At 28.6% G+C, this 19,132-nt stretch overlaps 1 protein-coding gene across 2 annotated transcripts in view; it reads right to left on the bottom strand.

The window, feature by feature from the left end:
• LOC126906177 (brain-specific angiogenesis inhibitor 1-associated protein 2-like protein 1) overlaps nt 1-19,132 on the bottom strand; it is a 72,873-nt gene that overhangs the window by 11,691 nt on the left and 42,050 nt on the right. For both annotated transcript variants that reach the window (XM_050686518.1, XM_050686517.1), the window contains exon 3: nt 15,019-15,111. In XM_050686518.1, coding sequence (XP_050542475.1) covers nt 15,019-15,111 — 93 coding nt within the window. The remainder of the gene's footprint in view (nt 1-15,018; nt 15,112-19,132) is intronic.

Below are 19,132 nucleotides of genomic sequence, written 5' to 3'. Positions count from 1 at the left end.
ACGATTAGTAAACTGTAAAAAATTTGAGACCCGTAACAAAATAAAACCTATGAATATCATTTTAATTATTGTTATTGTATACAATTGTGTTTTTTATTTACACATCTCGTCTTGTTTAGAGAACTATACTATTTAAAAAAGCTTTGTTGCGTTGTAATAAGTATTTTTTTAAGACGCAAATGTTGATTCACTCGAGTGTTTTTCAGTTGGAATAAAAATAACGTAAAATTATGTCACGTATTCTTGTAAAAGCCGGAAACGAATAAAGCTGTGTACTTATTCAAATTATACCCATTTAATTTGTCGGTTTATATCCATTTCAAAGCCATACTTTATTAGACGACATTATCTACCGCAGAACTTTAAATTAATTACACACTAACGCGTTATTGTACACAAAATATTGAACAGTCAAAAATGTGTGAGTAATTCAGTTTGGAATCGTAATCATCGTGGTACAACGTCGCATCTCAATAAAAATTTAAAAAAACATTGCATTGCGAAACATCCATACTTTTCCATAGTCGTAGCTCAATAAGTCGATGTGATGTTTTCAATTGATTTATACAAACGAAGTACAAGTTATTTATACAATATAGTCAAACGACGTAAACATTGACTAGGTTTCTTACAGAGAGGAATAAAATAAATTGTTATTGTTGTTTGTAAACACAAAAATCGACATTAACTGTAGTTGATTTGATCAGACCACACTGGAAAATGTACTTGAAAAACGCATGGAAAATGTTTTCGGACAAAATCATCGCCCGTATAAGATGTACTCTTTTCTGAACATCATTATGAATAAAGAGAAAACAATGACAGAAAAAATTCGGCGAAAATTTTATTTTGTACGGGTCAAGAAACTATTTGTATCAATGAACCATACAGTATATACTAAAATTATAATCGATTGAAAAATAAGTATGGAAAATAATACTCAAGTTATTAATATTTTATAAATATTAATGGTTTCGTTTTTGAATTGGTCATATATTATCAAATTATTAATATCAAGTAAAGATATTTCAAATACGTGCGTCACATATTAGTTACACAAATCATGAACTACCTTGTCAGTGTCCCACGACAGATCATTTTATTATGATATTGCCGCAAAACTAGATCCTCGACAACAATATAAAAATGTATAGAAAATAAGTACATTAAGTTATCGAAAATACAAATGTAGCAAAAGAACTTGGACCCGAAAACGATATATCACAACGTCGTGTTTTTTCAGGGAGAAATATGTCCAACACAAATGTTACACAGCTGTTACCGACCCAATTTTAAAAAAGAAAATAATATTTCGTGTTTTCCAGACGTATAGACAAGTCCGATTATATAATATTTGTATTTCACTATTTCGATGGTAACATTAACAGTGCCGTTGTGATAATAACAATGTGCTATAAAAGAACCGAAGAATTTTTCTTCGGCTGTTTTATCCGAATCGAAGCAAAGTGTATATATTTTAAAGCAAATTAGATTAATTGATAAAAACAAATGGTGTCAGTGCGCAAGAATTTTATTCGAACCAATAAACAAGTCAACGAAACCATTCGATAAAAAAACAATAACCACGAAAACAATAAAATATAAGGTCAATTAACGTCCGTTCTTTATGAACGCCAGTGACCATTTACATAGACTGTGTTACGGTTATGACCCTCGGACAGGGCACATCACAGTGATCTCTAATATTTTTCACCATAAAATATTGTTTATTAAGGGCTAATGGTCTGACGCGCCGAGCGTAATGACATTTTCCTGGTATGCCCCGGGGGAGGTGCAAAAATATTCCATTCACAATCCTAATACCGACCCTAACTGCCATCTCTGTATAACTACTATCTTTGGTACAAGAGAAATGCTCTACGTCGATTTTAATTAAAGCCGTTGCCTTCACTTCAGAGCATCTGGTAAAACCAATACGACTGGGAATTGATGTGCGCACAACTCGAATATTTCTGTCACCGAAATATTCTACTATTTCATTGTAAATACACTTTGGCCACTAGTACGTGGTCAGTTGCACACGTTGTATTCTAATAAATTATTACTAGTACGCTCAATGGCCTTTAATTACATAAGAGATTTTAAATTCTTCAAATCACTCTTGCATCTTATGTTTTACTTGTAAATTCACACAACCGTTTACAAACAGCGAGCGTTCTAAATCATTCAGCAAGTATTTAATGCAAATATTGTTTCGCGATCTAATTGTACGTATCGTATTATCTCTACACTGTGCCAAACAGTTTTTTATAGTAATTTGGCAGTTTTTAATTATTTGAAAACTCTAAAATAATACACGGGCCATTAACAATCCACTTTGTATTTACTAATTAATTTATATTGTTGTTAAAGTTTATTCGTTTTGGATAATAATCGATTAGTCCTGACGTCTAGTGAATTTCTTGTACGCGACTATGCTAAGAGAAGTCACTGAAATATTTTTAAATAATAAATTAATAATTCCGTAGAATATAATTGGTCTCGTTGATATGCATCTCGAGGGATTACCAAAATGTTTCACCGACTCGTGTCTGGCACATCACTATGCAGTGTGGTCTTTGATGTTCGGAATACATCCCTTTAATCACAAACACACTGGCAGTCCTTTTTGATTCGCAATATCCGACAGAGCGTGCGAAATGTTCGTTATACGGTTTGTTAGTGTTGCTCAACGGGTGGAATGGGTCGGCATATTAAACACTTGAGTTACGGTGAACGCACTGGTTAAATATACAGACAAAGTTGCGCTAAAAGTGCCAAGGTACGCATTCCGACCGTATTTGTTTTGCGTTTACGCAACGGGTCATCGGACGACACCAAATGAACAACCGAGAGATTTATTGCATAAATACATATTGTTATGTTAAAGGCATTCGACGGTGAACATCGATAGAAATTAGAGCCGCTGGGGTTGGGCCTGTGACGCGCAATTAGCTGAACTCGGTTCTAAAATGTTCAAGTCTAAATATTTGAAAAAAAAAAAAAAACTATTTTGGCTCCACCGCAAAGCGTTCAAATTAATTTTCAATTATTAGGCATTAAGTAGACAAACATAAAACACACGTGTTAATACGTCTGCACTTGGTATTCGTTTGCGATCGAATTTAGACAGCGTACAAATATCACACCCCTTTGTTTGAAATTACGTTTGTTGGCCCGTTCAGCGGAGAAGAGGAGTTATGTCATTAGTATTTATTTGCCGTTTGGATTTCTACAATGATCGAGTAAACTAAATTATTAAACGTGCTTTGACCATTGCGACAATCAATAACAACCGCATTCACGGAGTGGAAATCCCACGTCGGTTTCCAGTTTAGTTAACAGATTGGTTTCTTCGTACGCGTATACGTGTTGTTATGTAACATCAAATGTACGTGTGACACAAGTGCCTAACACGACAATATAAAAAGCCGATAACTCTCTTACTTTGCTGCGGGACGTGGTATCCCTGCGAAAAGTCTAATCCGTGTCATAATGGTGTTTAGGTGTTATTGGACGACCGATGTCGTTTACCGTGCAAACGGACTACGGTTCGGACGGCATTTGTTCCTGTACTTTATTCGAGCGACTACGTGTAAGCCCGCTACACTTGTGCATAATAGAAAATAGAATTACGCGTAGACAAACGTAAATAACAACCATTGTACCGGAAGTGCGAAGAAAACTTTTTCGTCTCGTGTTATGGGACTGCAAGCCAATTTAAAGTAGATATATTTTCCGTTCCTTACAAGAAATACGAGCCAATTCGATTTTAATGCTCAAACAATACAAACTGTCATTGGCAGAATGAATTCCGGTGTATAAATCTCTTATTGCAAACGATGCAAAAGTTAGTTCACACAGCTTCCCCTCGTAGCCATAATATTTTTAATATCACATGTCACTAGTACAGCTCTCGGCCAAAGTGCATTTGGTCGCCATTAATGTAATTGCATTACATTGGAATAGGGAGAAACAACCGAAATTAATTGTTTTCTCTTAATTAACGAAGGTGCAACTCGTCAATGATAATTCACAATGAATACTGAAATGCGTTTATAATTTTTAGTCGATTTACAAAATGAAATATCATATACACGGTAATAGTGAGGGCGCCACGAATGGAAAATTTTAAATAAAATAACGCTTCGCATTGTAATTGGCTATACTCTACAAGACGTTGTTGCTCATAGAGTTTTTGACGTTGTGTAGCCCCTTGAGAATTTACAAGTTAATTTAACTAAATGTAACTAACAACAAAACAGTTCATGTTATATTACTGTGATAAGTGACATTGTTGGTTTCGTACGACAAAGGTCTTTTCTGCGTTGATATGTAATACACGCTCACATACCTACATAACAACCCGTGTGTTTCGTGGCGTCGCTGAAAAGTATGTAATGGGCAAAGGTCATAAATCCCATAGCTTTTAAACGAAAAAAGGTCTAGTATAGAGATCTCGAGAAGGGTCGAGTGGGCGCAAACGTCATGTTAATTACACTCAACTGGACTTTTTTCGACACCACATACCCTTTGTAAACCTACCAGTTACAGTATCATTGTTGTTTGAGAATTATACTTTTAATTCGTAATCAAACACCCGTACTATAAAATGTCGACATTTCTCAGGTATACTTTATGTTAAAACTAGACAAGTGTAAATATATATACACAAAAATTAAATCATTTTTATCGATTGTAAATTCTTCTTAGAAAACAACTATGATACATATATATTTTAGTATTAAGTCAAATAATTATTATTTCATTAAGCACTTATTTTGATCAACTAAGAAATCAAATTCATCATAACATGGCATTATACAAAATAAATACAACGCGAGCTACGATGATATGACAAATATAACTATAATTTTTTTTCAATAATTATTGTCTTCGATTACGTTCAAAACATATTTTTTATTATTTATGACTAATATGAAAAAATGTATTTTTAAATAGCCGTTTATTCTTTAAGATTCTTTCTTCCAAAAATGTTGATGGGTCGATAAAAATTTTAAAAAATGCCTATATTGAGTATTAAGCATTTTAATAAAGAGAGTGAGAATGTAACGCGGGCAGGTGCAACTTGTACTGGTGTGTGTCACTGAGTAATGAGCAAAATATACTACACTCGGCCCACGTTCCATACCCACTCCATGTATTAAAATGCTTGTAACTTGATTAGTACTTATCCTAAAGTTGTTATCTATTCATAACTTTTGTGTAAAAATGGCTATTTTAAAAATGTTGAAAAATTAAAATAACATGTTTTGGTTTTTTTTTTCATGTTAGTGATAAACAGTTAACTATGAACGTAGTCAATAAAGGCAATAGTAATTTTAAAAAAAATTCACTAAAACGATAGTTCAACATACATCTTCTCATATAATAGAACATTTAAGTCCTGTTTTTCGGCAGCCACAATTTTCACCAGCTCCAGCACCCGACCAAAGGCCAATGGTGTACAAATTCAATAGAAATAGAGTAGGAAGATGAAGCTGATTGTAGTTTTGTTGAAGATATATTCGATCGAAATTTAAAAGTAGACAATGAATAAGAAAATGGAAAAAAATTTTATTTGATACATTTGCCAAATAACTTTATGGAGGAGAAATCTTCCGTCAATTACATACTTTGCACTAGTAATATATATATATATATATATATACTTTCTAAAAGTATGTGCTATAAAATATCATATAAATTGAAAATATGACAAGAGTTCTTCATCACTTTTTTTTAAAATATCGATTTGTTGAAATAGTAGCAAAGGGTTTACTTTAATTATTTCATTATTAATTTTAACACCAGAAGTTATTCAAGCTAGAATTATAATTTTACTTGACCTTTTAAGTTCTATACAATGAAAGTTATTATCCGCCATTGAGTTTACTAGATCAAGACCAATTTCATACGCTTTACGACAATTAACTTTATCATTACCAGATATCCCGGTGGCAATTGACATAATTTAATTGTTGTTTGGGAAAGGACAATTTAACGTTTGGTTGGGTTTAAAAAATATAGCGTCAAATCAATTACCTACACTATGCGTTGTATATTAATATACACTACACTATAATGATACCATAAATAAATAAACTCACGTATACACACATATGCATTTGTAACATTATGTCTAATGTAAGTATAACAAGATAAAAAGTAATCGTAAAATGGAAAAAAAGTAAAATAAATTTTAGTACTCATATTAAACTCGAAAAATATTTGTTTAAATAAAAAAATAAAAGATACCTTTTTTGTTTAAAATTGTCTTTTAAAGAACATTTGTATGGACATTTTTTTTTTTGTAAATTCAATATTTTTTGAGAAAATTAAAAAAACTCATATTTTTGAACTTTTGCAAGGCTGTAAAAAAAAGCTTAAATCCAATCGATGGGGACTTTTAGTATGTCATTAAACATATCTTAATTCGACTTAAAAAAAAATTGGTTAGGAATTTTTTTCGTCATTTTTCCTTTGTTGACTAGTCGTATGTTGCACAAATATAAATGTTATGATGAAAGTACGAACCCTTTTTCTTGTAAATTTTTAACAGAAATTTATCTGTGTGCGAGATGAAATATAACGTACAAAGTTATTATAATATCATAATATTAAGACCTAAATAACGAAACAACTGTTATTAGAGAATACAACACTAAAAGTATCGGTTTTAAAAACTGAATTAACACCGTTAAATCACACTCGTTAAAAAATTAGGTAGGTACTTTAAATTATTCATAAATATATGTCATGGTTTTGTCAAGAGTTTCTAAAACTCAAGTCATTGTGCGTTTTATAACAGTTCTTAAAATTATATTGTTTAGCTTTTGTTGTTTCCTTCCACGATATTCTTTTACATGCGAAAAATGTTAATGGTCGTATTATACAGAAGTTACGTGACTCACATATCAATATTATTTGCTAATAGTTTTTATTGTTCGCGTTAATTTTTATAAGCCGAAAGCCACATAATAGCTCCAGAAATACAAAATAACGTGATAATACTTATCTAAAATTAATTATTTTTTATACTTTGCTCCTGTGTCGTTTAAACTTTAATTTTTTATTCTTATCATATAAACATATATGTTTATGATTAAAACCACATATAAAAAGAAATTTCAAAAATTGCCTAACCGGCCACAAACGTATTTTGCTCTATCGAGTTTTTGTATCTTTTTGTCAAAAAAACAACAACATAAATAACATAATATGTTGTTTAATGCTGTAATGATGTCAATGGTAAGACTACTTTATGGTGATCACAGAATTGAAAATAGAATATGAGATCCATTAGCCTCGAATAAACTAACTTCATTAAACATTGTGTATTAGCCAGTTGTATAAGAAGTAAGCATCTCCGGTTAGAGAAAGAATAAGAGAAGCAACCGAGTGAAAAACATACTAATAAATATTATGATAATGTCTCCGGTTTAGCCGTGACTTTTAAACAACGCGTGTGAAAGTACAATTAAGGATTTTTATTAAAATGTTCATAATTGACTCGTTTAACGTATTTTAACATGTTTTGTGTCATCACGAGGTAAGAATGCGAGTTTGGTTGTATTATTATACTTATGCAACCGAAGGAATTAAAAAGAAACCTACTGAATTGTGATAAGCAATTGGATTATTCGCTCGGGTACCTAAACACGCTTCGGCAAATGTTTCTCTGTCTTTTCGAGTAATTTTAAAGGAACGTTCAAGTTAACTCACTTTGAACGGCTCGTAAAAGAAGAAGTATCTTCAACAATCGTATGCCGATCCCACACTCTTGTAGCAGTTGAATGATAATTGGTACATCAGATGTAATCCAGGTTGACTCGTGTTTTATTTGCTCTGTCAAGTTTCCCCTCGTTTTTACTCGGCGAAAATTAAATGCAAACACAATTGTAAAATAGTTTCAGTAAAATATTAATTCTACGCAGTTTGCAATTATATCGTTACATGAAAGTATAACTTAATTGTTTAAACCGAATTTTTTTTTAAATCCATTCATATTGATTATGAATTACTTATGTAAATATTTTTCAACTTATTGAAAATTATTGTCCAATCGTTTGATAATAACAATAAATGATGTATAGTTGGTAATTTTGTATTATTTTAAACATACTTAGGTCAGTGTTTTTATTTTGTACATACAGTCGTTCTATAAACACACAAACATTACATATCCGAAAGTAATGAAGTATGAAATGATAAGAGTTTAAAAATGTCTCTTACAGACGCAAATATTTCCGAGTAACTTCGATATCTGATATTCAATGTATTATCTAAAATAAGAAAAACAAGACATCAAGTATGAAAATATATAAATGACTATTTTTGAAAAGAAAAAATGCCCGGAAGGTATGTTAACACGTACAATTTTAATTATACAGAATGTTCAATAAGGAAACAGGTCAATTATTAAAAACAATGAATACAATAGAAACCCGTTTCCTTATCTACTTAACACTCTATATTTAATTTTAATTATGCTGATATATACAACCAATAATTGTTCATTAATAAAAGCTTAATTGAACTGCGAATGAAATTTTAATTAAACTTTTGAGGCCTTCATTCATACGAGTAAATAAAAGTATAATTATTCTAAATTTTTTAATTGAGTAAAACGTTAATACTTAAATCATTTTAATACTATTAAAATTACGATTAATACTATAATCGTTAGTGCTGCTCAGTATTACTGTTCACTTTCAAATTAAAATATACAACAAATAAAAAAATGATTACTATACGAACTATAACAAACTTTATTAAATTATGTCTTTAGCAATACACAGTAAACGTAAAAAGTCTATATTATAAACGTATTCGTATACTTATATTTTATAACAATATAAGTAAAAAATCAACCATCTTTTTCTCACAGCTTTACTGTTCGCCCACTATCGTTGTTGTCAACGGCAGATGTCACACCCGTTTCTATTTTATGGTTCCTCGGATTTGCAATTTAATCTTCTCACGTTCACTTCACGGCTGTTCTTATACTTTACATTCTTTAGACTCATCTTTTTTACGACCCCTTCTAAAAACGAGTAACCATATTGAGCAACATGCAAAAAGCTTCGACGATTGTGCTTAACTTTTCTTCTCAATCATACGTTTTATCATTTGACAACAATAATAACGAGAGATAACTAAAAAAGGAATATGTTACCGGTGAAATTGGAAAATTAATTTTTCTTTCTTTTTATCGTTGACGATTTCCGCTTAAGACAATATAACAGAAAACTAGAAACACCCTAATATTAGAGTAATAAGAATTTATATTTTTGTGTGATTCTTAAATCAAATATTAAATGTTTTGAATCAATGTATTTACAATTTAATATTTTCTAAAAATGCGTTAACTACTAATAAAAAAATATCGTCAGCTTCAAACCAAATCGGTGTATTGCAAATTAATTAGTTATCTTTTAATTAAGAATCGTGAAATCATTTAATGAAGTTACTAATTATGACATAAATAAACTAAAAAAAAATGTAATTTTTAATTCAGAATACAGTCACGTAAAAAATAATAAACCAAAATTAAATTATTCATATATTGAATATTTCAACACGGCCCTTATTTATAGACCTTTAACTTTTGAAATTTCATTTTCACTGGAAAATTCAATGTTTAAAAATAAATATTCCTCTGATTTAACGAAAATAAGAATAATAAACATTCTGTTTTAAAAAAAAAATAGTCAATACACACAAAGTACTGGCTGTAAATCAAGTAGACGTATTGCGAACAACGTATAGACGATAGCAGAAATCAGAAGAAAAAGAAAGACTGTTTTGAAAGGAAAAAGTTAGTGTTCGTGAACTCTGAAAGTTTTACGTGGCATTCAACCCCAAAAGGTTAAAAACATAGAATATAGTTTCGGACGACAAAAGAAATGTATTTTTTTGTTTTCATTGTTGTACAATACCCTTCCTCTGAATTTCCATGTCAATTGGGATGAAATTTCGACGTGTAATCGATCTGCTGTACCATAAACTTGAAAACATAAAAATTAAACTGACAGGTTTTTTTTTTTAATCACCTCTGCGTTGTTTTGAATAATTGATTATGGTTAAACGAAAATGTGTACGAGCACCGCAAAAATTTTATACTAATAGATAAGATCTTTTACTGTCCGCTGATTGCGGAGGCATTTCAGCCGAATAACGATTTTTATTGTCAATGTTGCAGTGAGCTGGTGCTTCTTCTGTTGCACCGCAAAGGTAATATATCAGTTTAATGTTCTATTCTCCATGTAAAGCTATAAAACGGAAAATGACTTATTCAGCGCTTGAAACCGACAACGAACAATGTGATAACAACAGTATTTATTCTTATCGATTCACATAATTACTATTTAAAAGATAGCAGAACTGTTCATATTTCATATCACAATAAAGGGTTTATTAATGTTAGCAAAAATCTACTCGCGATGTGTATCATGCGTTATCACCTAACTCATCAAAGATAATTAACTGAAAAAAAGTTTAATCATATTGAATTTGGTGTCATTATTCAAAATGTGTAATTACATTTACGCTAAAATATTGTTTTAGGTAATCAAACGATGTTTACATATCTCTCCTCAGTTAAAATTAGAGACTAGAACAGAATCTAAAAATTTTTAGAACCAGAATAGGAATTTTTACTCTCAAAAACATAAGCCTTGAACCGAACCTGAGCATATAAAGATTATTAATAGTTCGTAAATGACACATTGTATCATTGAATTTTTTACTATTCTTATCTAGTAAAAAAAAAAATGTATTTTAAATAACTATATCGTGGAATTTTGGAAGGGATAGTATAGAAATTTCTCATGTATATCCTCTTAGTATAAAATCCTAAAAACGGCTCTGGCATACGATAAAATTTATAAAAAATTTTTATCAATTAGGAGCAGATTTTTTATTTTCAAGAACCGTAAACTTGTATTATAATTATGAAAAGAGTCCAACCGCGAACCTTTAAAAAAGTATAGTTACAGTGTCTGGTTAAAATCACTGTATATTATTAGCTAAAATTTGTAATATACTTTAGAAATTATTTTTAGTATTAAAATTTATAAATAATAATTTTTTTTATAATAGCATTTTTTTTTAGTTCCATATAAGTGTAATTGCAAGCACATTCAATTGGATTACTGATATTATTTGCATTTTCCGTCAGGCCTTATAAGTATAATTGTACAATTAAACTCGTTTGGTGTATGGTATGAGAACGTTATTCAATATCGAATTACTCAGAGGTATTTCATACATTAACCCTAATTATAGACATGTGAATAATACCTCTACACTATACAGCGTACATTTTATAGCAAAGAAACCTGAACGCGGAAATCCCTTAAGTATTTTCTAAGTCTTCATGTGCAGTTCGGGTCAACCACCGTTTGTGGGCCTTCCCCTTGACACCCGCGCGTTTAATTCCCCTGGTGGATAAACGTATATAATGTGGAGTTTTTCTTTCGACTCGCGTGTATGTGAAAGAAGAAGGGAGAACGGTTATAAGCCTAACTGAACCCCTAGAAAACTGGCTTATCTTCGGGTTTTCAGGCTTTTACGGCCTTTGACTGTAGCTGTCTGTACTCTCTCATTATTTGAAAACACTGTTACAGTATATGTACATACTATATATGATGGCGCCATAATAAATTTCAAGCGGTTTGGCGTTGAGAATGGAGGGCTTTTTATCGGTAGAACACCCTCGACGATACAATACAATCGACCAAATTATGGATGTTGTTTTTTCAATTCACTGTGTCGATAAACGTGATATGTGTATTTATAATGTGTATAATCTAAAATAACATAACGTAACGGTTTTGCCATGAATTCCAACAGAAAAACTAAGTTTATTTACGTTTCACCTGAGTAAATTTGATTTGTTGTTTAGATGGTAATGTTCTCAAAACAATCAATATTATTAATTTCATATAAACACAATATCACTCTCGATAATACTGTTAATATATCCATATAATAGATATTCTTTAGTTAATGTTTCTTTAAGTAACTGAAAGTTATATTTTCGTCATATGAGTTATACATATTGTCAGTTGAACAAATTTGAAGCTCTACAAACTTATGAAAATACTACGAAAATGTAAATGCATCCGTTTATAATTCTCTCTTAGCAAAGCTTAAAGAGCAATAAAATATTTTATTACAAAAATATCTCATAAATGTTCATGGTTGATTTTATATTCATTCTGCCTTCACCAATAATAAAATATAAATTGCGGATGTATGCATATGTACTACTTTGTGTCTCTTGTGAGTTGTTTAATTCAAATCTATGTGGTGACTGAAAAAATATAAGTAAACCAAATTGTCTTTGACCCTCGATTTTCGTTTTTTTAATAGTTTTAATAAATCGAATTGAAACGGTTTTTATTGAAATCAATCACAACTAATGAACTTGCGATGAGGAATTTTAAGGTTAAAAATTTATTAAAAGTTGAACCAACTGGATGTGAGTTGTTGATTCGTCTACACTAGTGGCGATAAAAGATGGTCCCCAGGGTTCATAGAAGAGTGAATCTTTATGACTGTTGAGTACTTTTCTTTATAGTCTCCGAAGAGTTCGAGTAAAAGTAAATTGTAATTTTAATACTGTTCATGATTTTCACGATTTAAATATAAATCCCTAGACTAAATATTTTATATTTATTGAAACTCAATTATTTGTTAAGCTTTTGTAAAATTGTAAATATTTACAATGAAAAACGAACACCTCGTACTATTTTTGAAATCGGTTATACTAATTACATAACAATATGAACTATAATTATTTTGGACAATGAAGATAACTGACAAATAATATTGTAAAAATAATATTTCATTCAGCTATTGTTGCAAAAACAAAATAATAAAATGTAATATTATATTAAAAAGAAATATTGTATACGATAATAAGCCAAAACTCTTTTTATGTCGCACACATAACAATTTTATGTAATTCATTAACAATCATCTAAACATTGGCATTCATGTAAGTGTTTCAAACTAAACAATATCCATTAGAACTATATAGTTATTACAGGTTCGATCGATGAACATATCATCTTAAAGTTATACGTTGAAACAATGACAGACCAAATATCAAATAAAAATAACACATAATAATTATTGTGAACAAAAATACTCTAAGAAAATCAGTTTAAGATTTTTAAAGTAATTTCGCCAATAGCTTAAATGTTAACATTTAAATCAGTAGAATATATTTAAAATTAAAAATATTTTAAACGTATTTTTATTTTAAATAATAATAGTAGTAAGTAATTAATTCTCATTATATCACTATAATATGTTACACAAAAACAAAGCATTATTGCGCTAATTCATAAGAAGGATAAATTATTAAATTAACCTCAGTAGATATTAAGATAGAATTATGTAGTATCATTAAAAATTTGTTTGACAAGTAAGTCAATATTAATAATCATACACATAAGGTTATTTAAGAATGATACGCTATTGATTATATCTATTTAAATCTATTATTCATTATGCTTGATGTGAAAGTCCTTACTATTAAGCATATCTTTCTTTATTTGTAAATTAACACGTATAATTAAGTTAAAGACTTTACTGAATTTTCGTGGTAATAATGCTTTATACGAGCATTCATAAACAATACATTTTGACTATTCAAAATTGTCTTATATGAATGAAAAAATTCAATAATTTTTGTTTATGTAACGATATACATTTCAAAATATCATGTAAGTAATTTACTTACATTAAGACAACCACAACCATTTTTTCTAATATCTTTTCGTCGATGGTAGAAGGTAATTTTTTTATTTGTTATCTTGCTTTTGATTCTAGTATTTTCTGTTTGTTTTATTTATGGTGCATATACAGTTTTATATTATCATAAATGTTATTTATTTTAGCCTGCAACATTACTGTATCTTTATTTTATTTTGAATTTATGTTTGAAATAAATTGTTTTAGTTTCATAAATTTAATAAGCGTATAGACAATAAAGTAGTTTTTATTTTTGACTTGATAAATTTGTCGAACCTACTTCATGATATGAACAATTGTGTTTCTTTGGCTAAATAACAGGAAGTCTCCTTAATAATAATTCAAATAATTTAGTCTTTTGTTGAGTGTTTCATTGGACGCAATAAATATCTGCTAAACGGACATGTACATACAAACTTGCGGAAATAAATCGAAACAGAGAAATACACGTATTGTTTGCTATCATAAATAAATGTTGGTATATAAAACAAATACACGATGCTGCATGTCACAAATCACACATTATTACCAAATGTCTTATTACTAGTATGAATTGTTGGTCGATAGGTACACAAGAAACTATAATTGACACAATAAATGGATTTATAATATGACCGTTTTAAATATCCGTATTTATTTTATTTTCTACAACGCCTAAGGTAAACAAAATAAAACATTCAATATTTGCACATCCGTCACAGGCTGATTGTTAATTTGACACGAGGAAACAAGGATTAGAGGGAGGAAATAAAATATTTTTTTCTTGAATTTGCATTGCAATAATTCAGACTATACACGCCCTCGGCAAAGGAATTAACCTCTCACCATTTTTGCTGTTAATGGATTGCATTTTAACAAAAAAAAAAATGAAGACAATTTTAATATTATAAAATTAAATAATAATTTTAAATTGAAATTACTGGGATACAAATATTTGTTTACCTACCAAAATTGATTAATAAGAATTGTTGTATCGAGTAACATAAATTGAAAATTAATTAGTCTGAATTTATAACTTGTACAAGGATATAAATTACCAAGTGTTTTCGGCAATAAAACAATTCATTATATATATATATATTTTTTTATGTGAACAAAAGAAGTTTTTTATGTATTCTTTATTATAAAATTGAATTAACATTTTAAAATATGGGAAATTCATAAGTATAACCTAACTTCATACTTTCCTAAATAGTTGAAAGCAATTTTATTTTGAAGATTTTAAATACTAAAAATATAATTAGCTCTTACCAATATCAGCTGATCCACCCCATGTACCTTGTTGAGATTGCTTGGCTAATCTTATAATAGCATCAGTATACATTTTAGATGCAGAAGCCGCTCCTGAAAATATAAAAAACTTTTATTAGAACATAAAATTATAAAGACTTTATTGAATAAAACACCAAAATAATATTATTTAAGAAGTTAAATTATTATAAAATTAATCTTAAATCAATTCTGATTAAATTGCAAAAATTGTATTTATTTTATTTTATGGGTTAAAAAATTATGTAATAATAATAGTCAAAGTTACTCTAATAACTTATTAAACTCAAATTTTTCACTAAACTATAATTTATATAAATTATAACTGTCTACATTATTTGTTAAAGTTGTAAAAGGGTTGCAAAATTATTGTTCATACACAAATTGTTATCCTGACTACCGATTATTTTATGTGGTTTTTATCCGCTTAAGAAACTTTTTGTTTAGTAATAAATTTCTCTGGCGAATGAGATTAACTGCACCTGGTTGATTTTAATTTTTTTTTTCTCATTACATTTGGCTGATTAAATAATGATAGGAAAATAATGAGATATTTTGAGAAATAGAAAAATGGAATAAGTAGCCAAGTGTCATCGCTGATACACGTTACAATTTAATTTTGCTTTACTGATAATTATTTTTCTAGACATCAAAAAAATTAAAAAAAAACTTTGGATAATATTTACGATCTTTATTTAAAAAAAGCAGTTACCGTGTAATTTGATTTTTATTCATTGGGGTTGGATTTTCACTTAGGCATTTTGTCGTTAAATAAGCTTAAAAAAACTTTTAGGGTAAAGAAACGCTTCAAGTAAAACACGTTATTCACCTTCCCAAAAAGTATGAAATTAATGGACTTGGCTTCCTGTAACAATTGTTGTATAAAACAGAAAAATAGAAAACTGAGATTTTGGTCACCCTTCGCTTTTTACTATATCAGTTATGAAGACTTGTATACACTAAAAAGAAATGAAATCACCCAAATACCGATGTAACGACATATTTCCATATATTATACCGCAAAATTCTTGCGTCCCTTTGAAACTGCAATCACAGTTCCTTTATCCCGGCGAAAAACTTTTATTGTTAGTCGAGTGTTTTTTATTATATTTTTGGTAAGCATGAGTATACATCTATGCTCATTTTTTTTTTAAAATAGTCGTTGATACATTTGAAATTTATCTACGCAAGTGTTCAAAACAATTATGTATTTTACTATTATATTTTGAAAAAATATATAAAAAATAACACTATTGATTTCCAAACTTAGTTTCAAGAGAACACCAATATCCTTCCAAAGGGTGGAAAAGTTCCCCTCTCACATTTATTATTACTGTTATTAGAATTGACTAACCGTGACTTTGTGTATTTTTACTTTACCCTCGAGTTTCATGTCTGTGCTCTTCTTCGTGAAGCAATGAAATTTATAGTTGTTAACAACCACTGGCATTTGCGTTAAAGCTTCACAAAAAACATGTATACTGCAACTATGTAAAATGAAATGTTCAGCATACATAGAACATTTTTTGTTGTAATTACATACGGTCTAACTATTAATGAAAAAATCTTCAAAACGTTTAAGTTCACGGATCACTTTCGTCGGCTTTGGAAATTATTTAGAATAATTTATGTTTAGCTCGAGGGGAAAAAAATGAAGATTAGAGTATAAAAAACTAACAACAAAAGTTGTACCTTTTTTTCAAACAACTTTTAAAATAATAATTTGTTTAATAGATCAAACAACAATAATTGAAAATGAGACATTTTTCAACTTCAAAACAGTATTAAGTAAAAATAAAATGTGAATCGGGGAAAATAAATACTATTATTATTTGTGCAACTATACAAAGGTTTTATCAGTCATATTTCAACGGAGTAATAACAATTTACTCGTTATCTTAAATTCTGCAAAAAATAAAACAGTAAATGTAACGAACAAAAATGTATTTATTTTAGAAAAGTTAAAGTAATTGTTATCGACAACCGAATAGTTCAATGTATTTAATTCTAAGCAGAGTTGAGATGTTCAAAATATTTTGTTTTAAACTCCGTAATTAAAAGATGTCTTAAATATTTAAATCAATCGCACAAGGTGTGATTTTTAAATAGTTTTAAATAGCATATAAAAAACCATTTTGATTGTGCTTGAAAAAAAAACTGTTTAAGTCAAAATAAGTAATTTTATTTTATTTTGACTTAGATCAGAATTTCGTATAAATAAAAAAATGCATTACTCTAAAATTTAACAAAAAAAGTATTAAACAAAATTAAAAACTTAATAAAATACTAAATGAGTATAACTTAAATTAAATTATCTTATCAACTTAATGAGCAACATAATTAACAAATTTGGTAAAATGTTATTAAGAATCATATATATTATTTAGTATCACCACACTATTGTGTATGATGTTAATGAGTCAGCTTCCAAATTTTATATTATCATTTTTTATTATTATATAAATCAAATTGAAAACTTGTTTAAAATGTATGAAAAAATCATTAAGAAATATCATGTTTAAATGATTAAACCAATTTTTTGCTTAAAAATAACATTTTTTTTTCAGCTCCTATTGTGATTTACAATCTATATACCTATTTTTCCTATAGTGACGTTGACATAGGTGTAGTTGAATTACCTATTCAAAACGCCGTATGGTCAATAGCACATATGATAAAAGCTATTGATCGATTTATAATAATAAGTCAAAATCAAATAGAACAATAAAAAACTAAAAGCAAAAAATCATACTTTCTTTTCTCGTCAAGATATCAATTATATAAATTAATTATCTGTTAAAGTTAACATTTTAATATTCAATTACAATCTCTATAAAAGGAAATTTTAAGACAATAACAATCTAAAAATGTAAATCTCTTAAGCAATAAATTGTTTATTAACGAATTTATCTTGAAAATTACGTTTCGGTATTATCGAGTTAGAAAATAAAATAACCAATAAATACAACTTTAGTATAATATTAAGGGAAAATTGACTAAACAAATTGAAATTTCTAAACTTGAACGGAACTGGCCCATTTCTACGGAAATGTAAATTTCATGCTTTGCTATATCCAAGTGCGGCGTTCATATTAATTAAGAAAAGGCATCGTTATACATATTGCTCTCTAATTAAGTTGCAACGGTTCAAGAACTACTACTATAAAGCGATTTGACTTTCGCTTAGTCATATAATAATTTATTTCCTTCAAAATGATTAATATTTAAAAAATACACAAATATGATTTATTTTCAAGTAAAATTAGTTAACTTATAACTGAAAAAATTAAACAGTATGTTTATAAAAATTAATTTAGTAATTGTAAACTCTCCAAATATGACAAGGGCGTATTTAAGTATTTTCTGCATTTAAGCACCAAAAAAATTCCTTCCTTTTAGGAGATTGTAAGAAGCCATCCCCTAGCTTTTTTTTTTGCACAGCTATTAAAAGAGTATTTCCAAATCATAATTATTATATCAATAAAAAAAAGCCGCCTCTTAAAATTTGACGTATTAGGTACGTGCCTACAGTTCCTATACGTAAATACACCTAATAATCGTATATTTTTCATAGAAATGTCAAGTTATTTATGAACAACAGGATTTTCAACAGCCAACTTACATTAGAAAAACGGGTTAGGTAATTCTATAGGTAAATAATGCAGAACATTGAAATAGTTCCATTCAGTATTCTTTTCATGAAATATTAAGATATGTTAACATAAATGCTACATCAAAAAATTTTCCATAATTATTTATGATAAGTTTAAAAATTGACCGTTCTCGAAATTTTATTTATTTAATCAGAAAAAATATTTTTATCTCAACGATATTTAATGTACCAATCATAAAAAAAAAATAATCAATGTTAATTAAAAATGATAAAACAATTTTCCATTGCAAACATTGCAAGCTTTGTCCAACGACTAAAATTATGAATAATTAATTTTAAATATGACATCGAACGGAATTATTATGAACTGAGTACACACATTGTAAAAAAACAAACTAACATTGGATTGAACTTTACAGTAGAATTGTATGTGCCTAATGATAAATTACCATGTAAAATAAACAAATTCTCGACACAAAATTT

The sequence above is a fragment of the Daktulosphaira vitifoliae genome, unplaced genomic scaffold (assembly GCF_025091365.1).
Source record: "Daktulosphaira vitifoliae isolate Bord-2020 unplaced genomic scaffold, ASM2509136v1 Scaffold_4, whole genome shotgun sequence".
Lineage (NCBI taxonomy): Eukaryota > Metazoa > Arthropoda > Insecta > Hemiptera > Phylloxeridae > Daktulosphaira > Daktulosphaira vitifoliae.
Note: the sequence above shows the minus strand (reverse complement) of the source record. Positions and strands in the feature narration are given on the sequence as shown.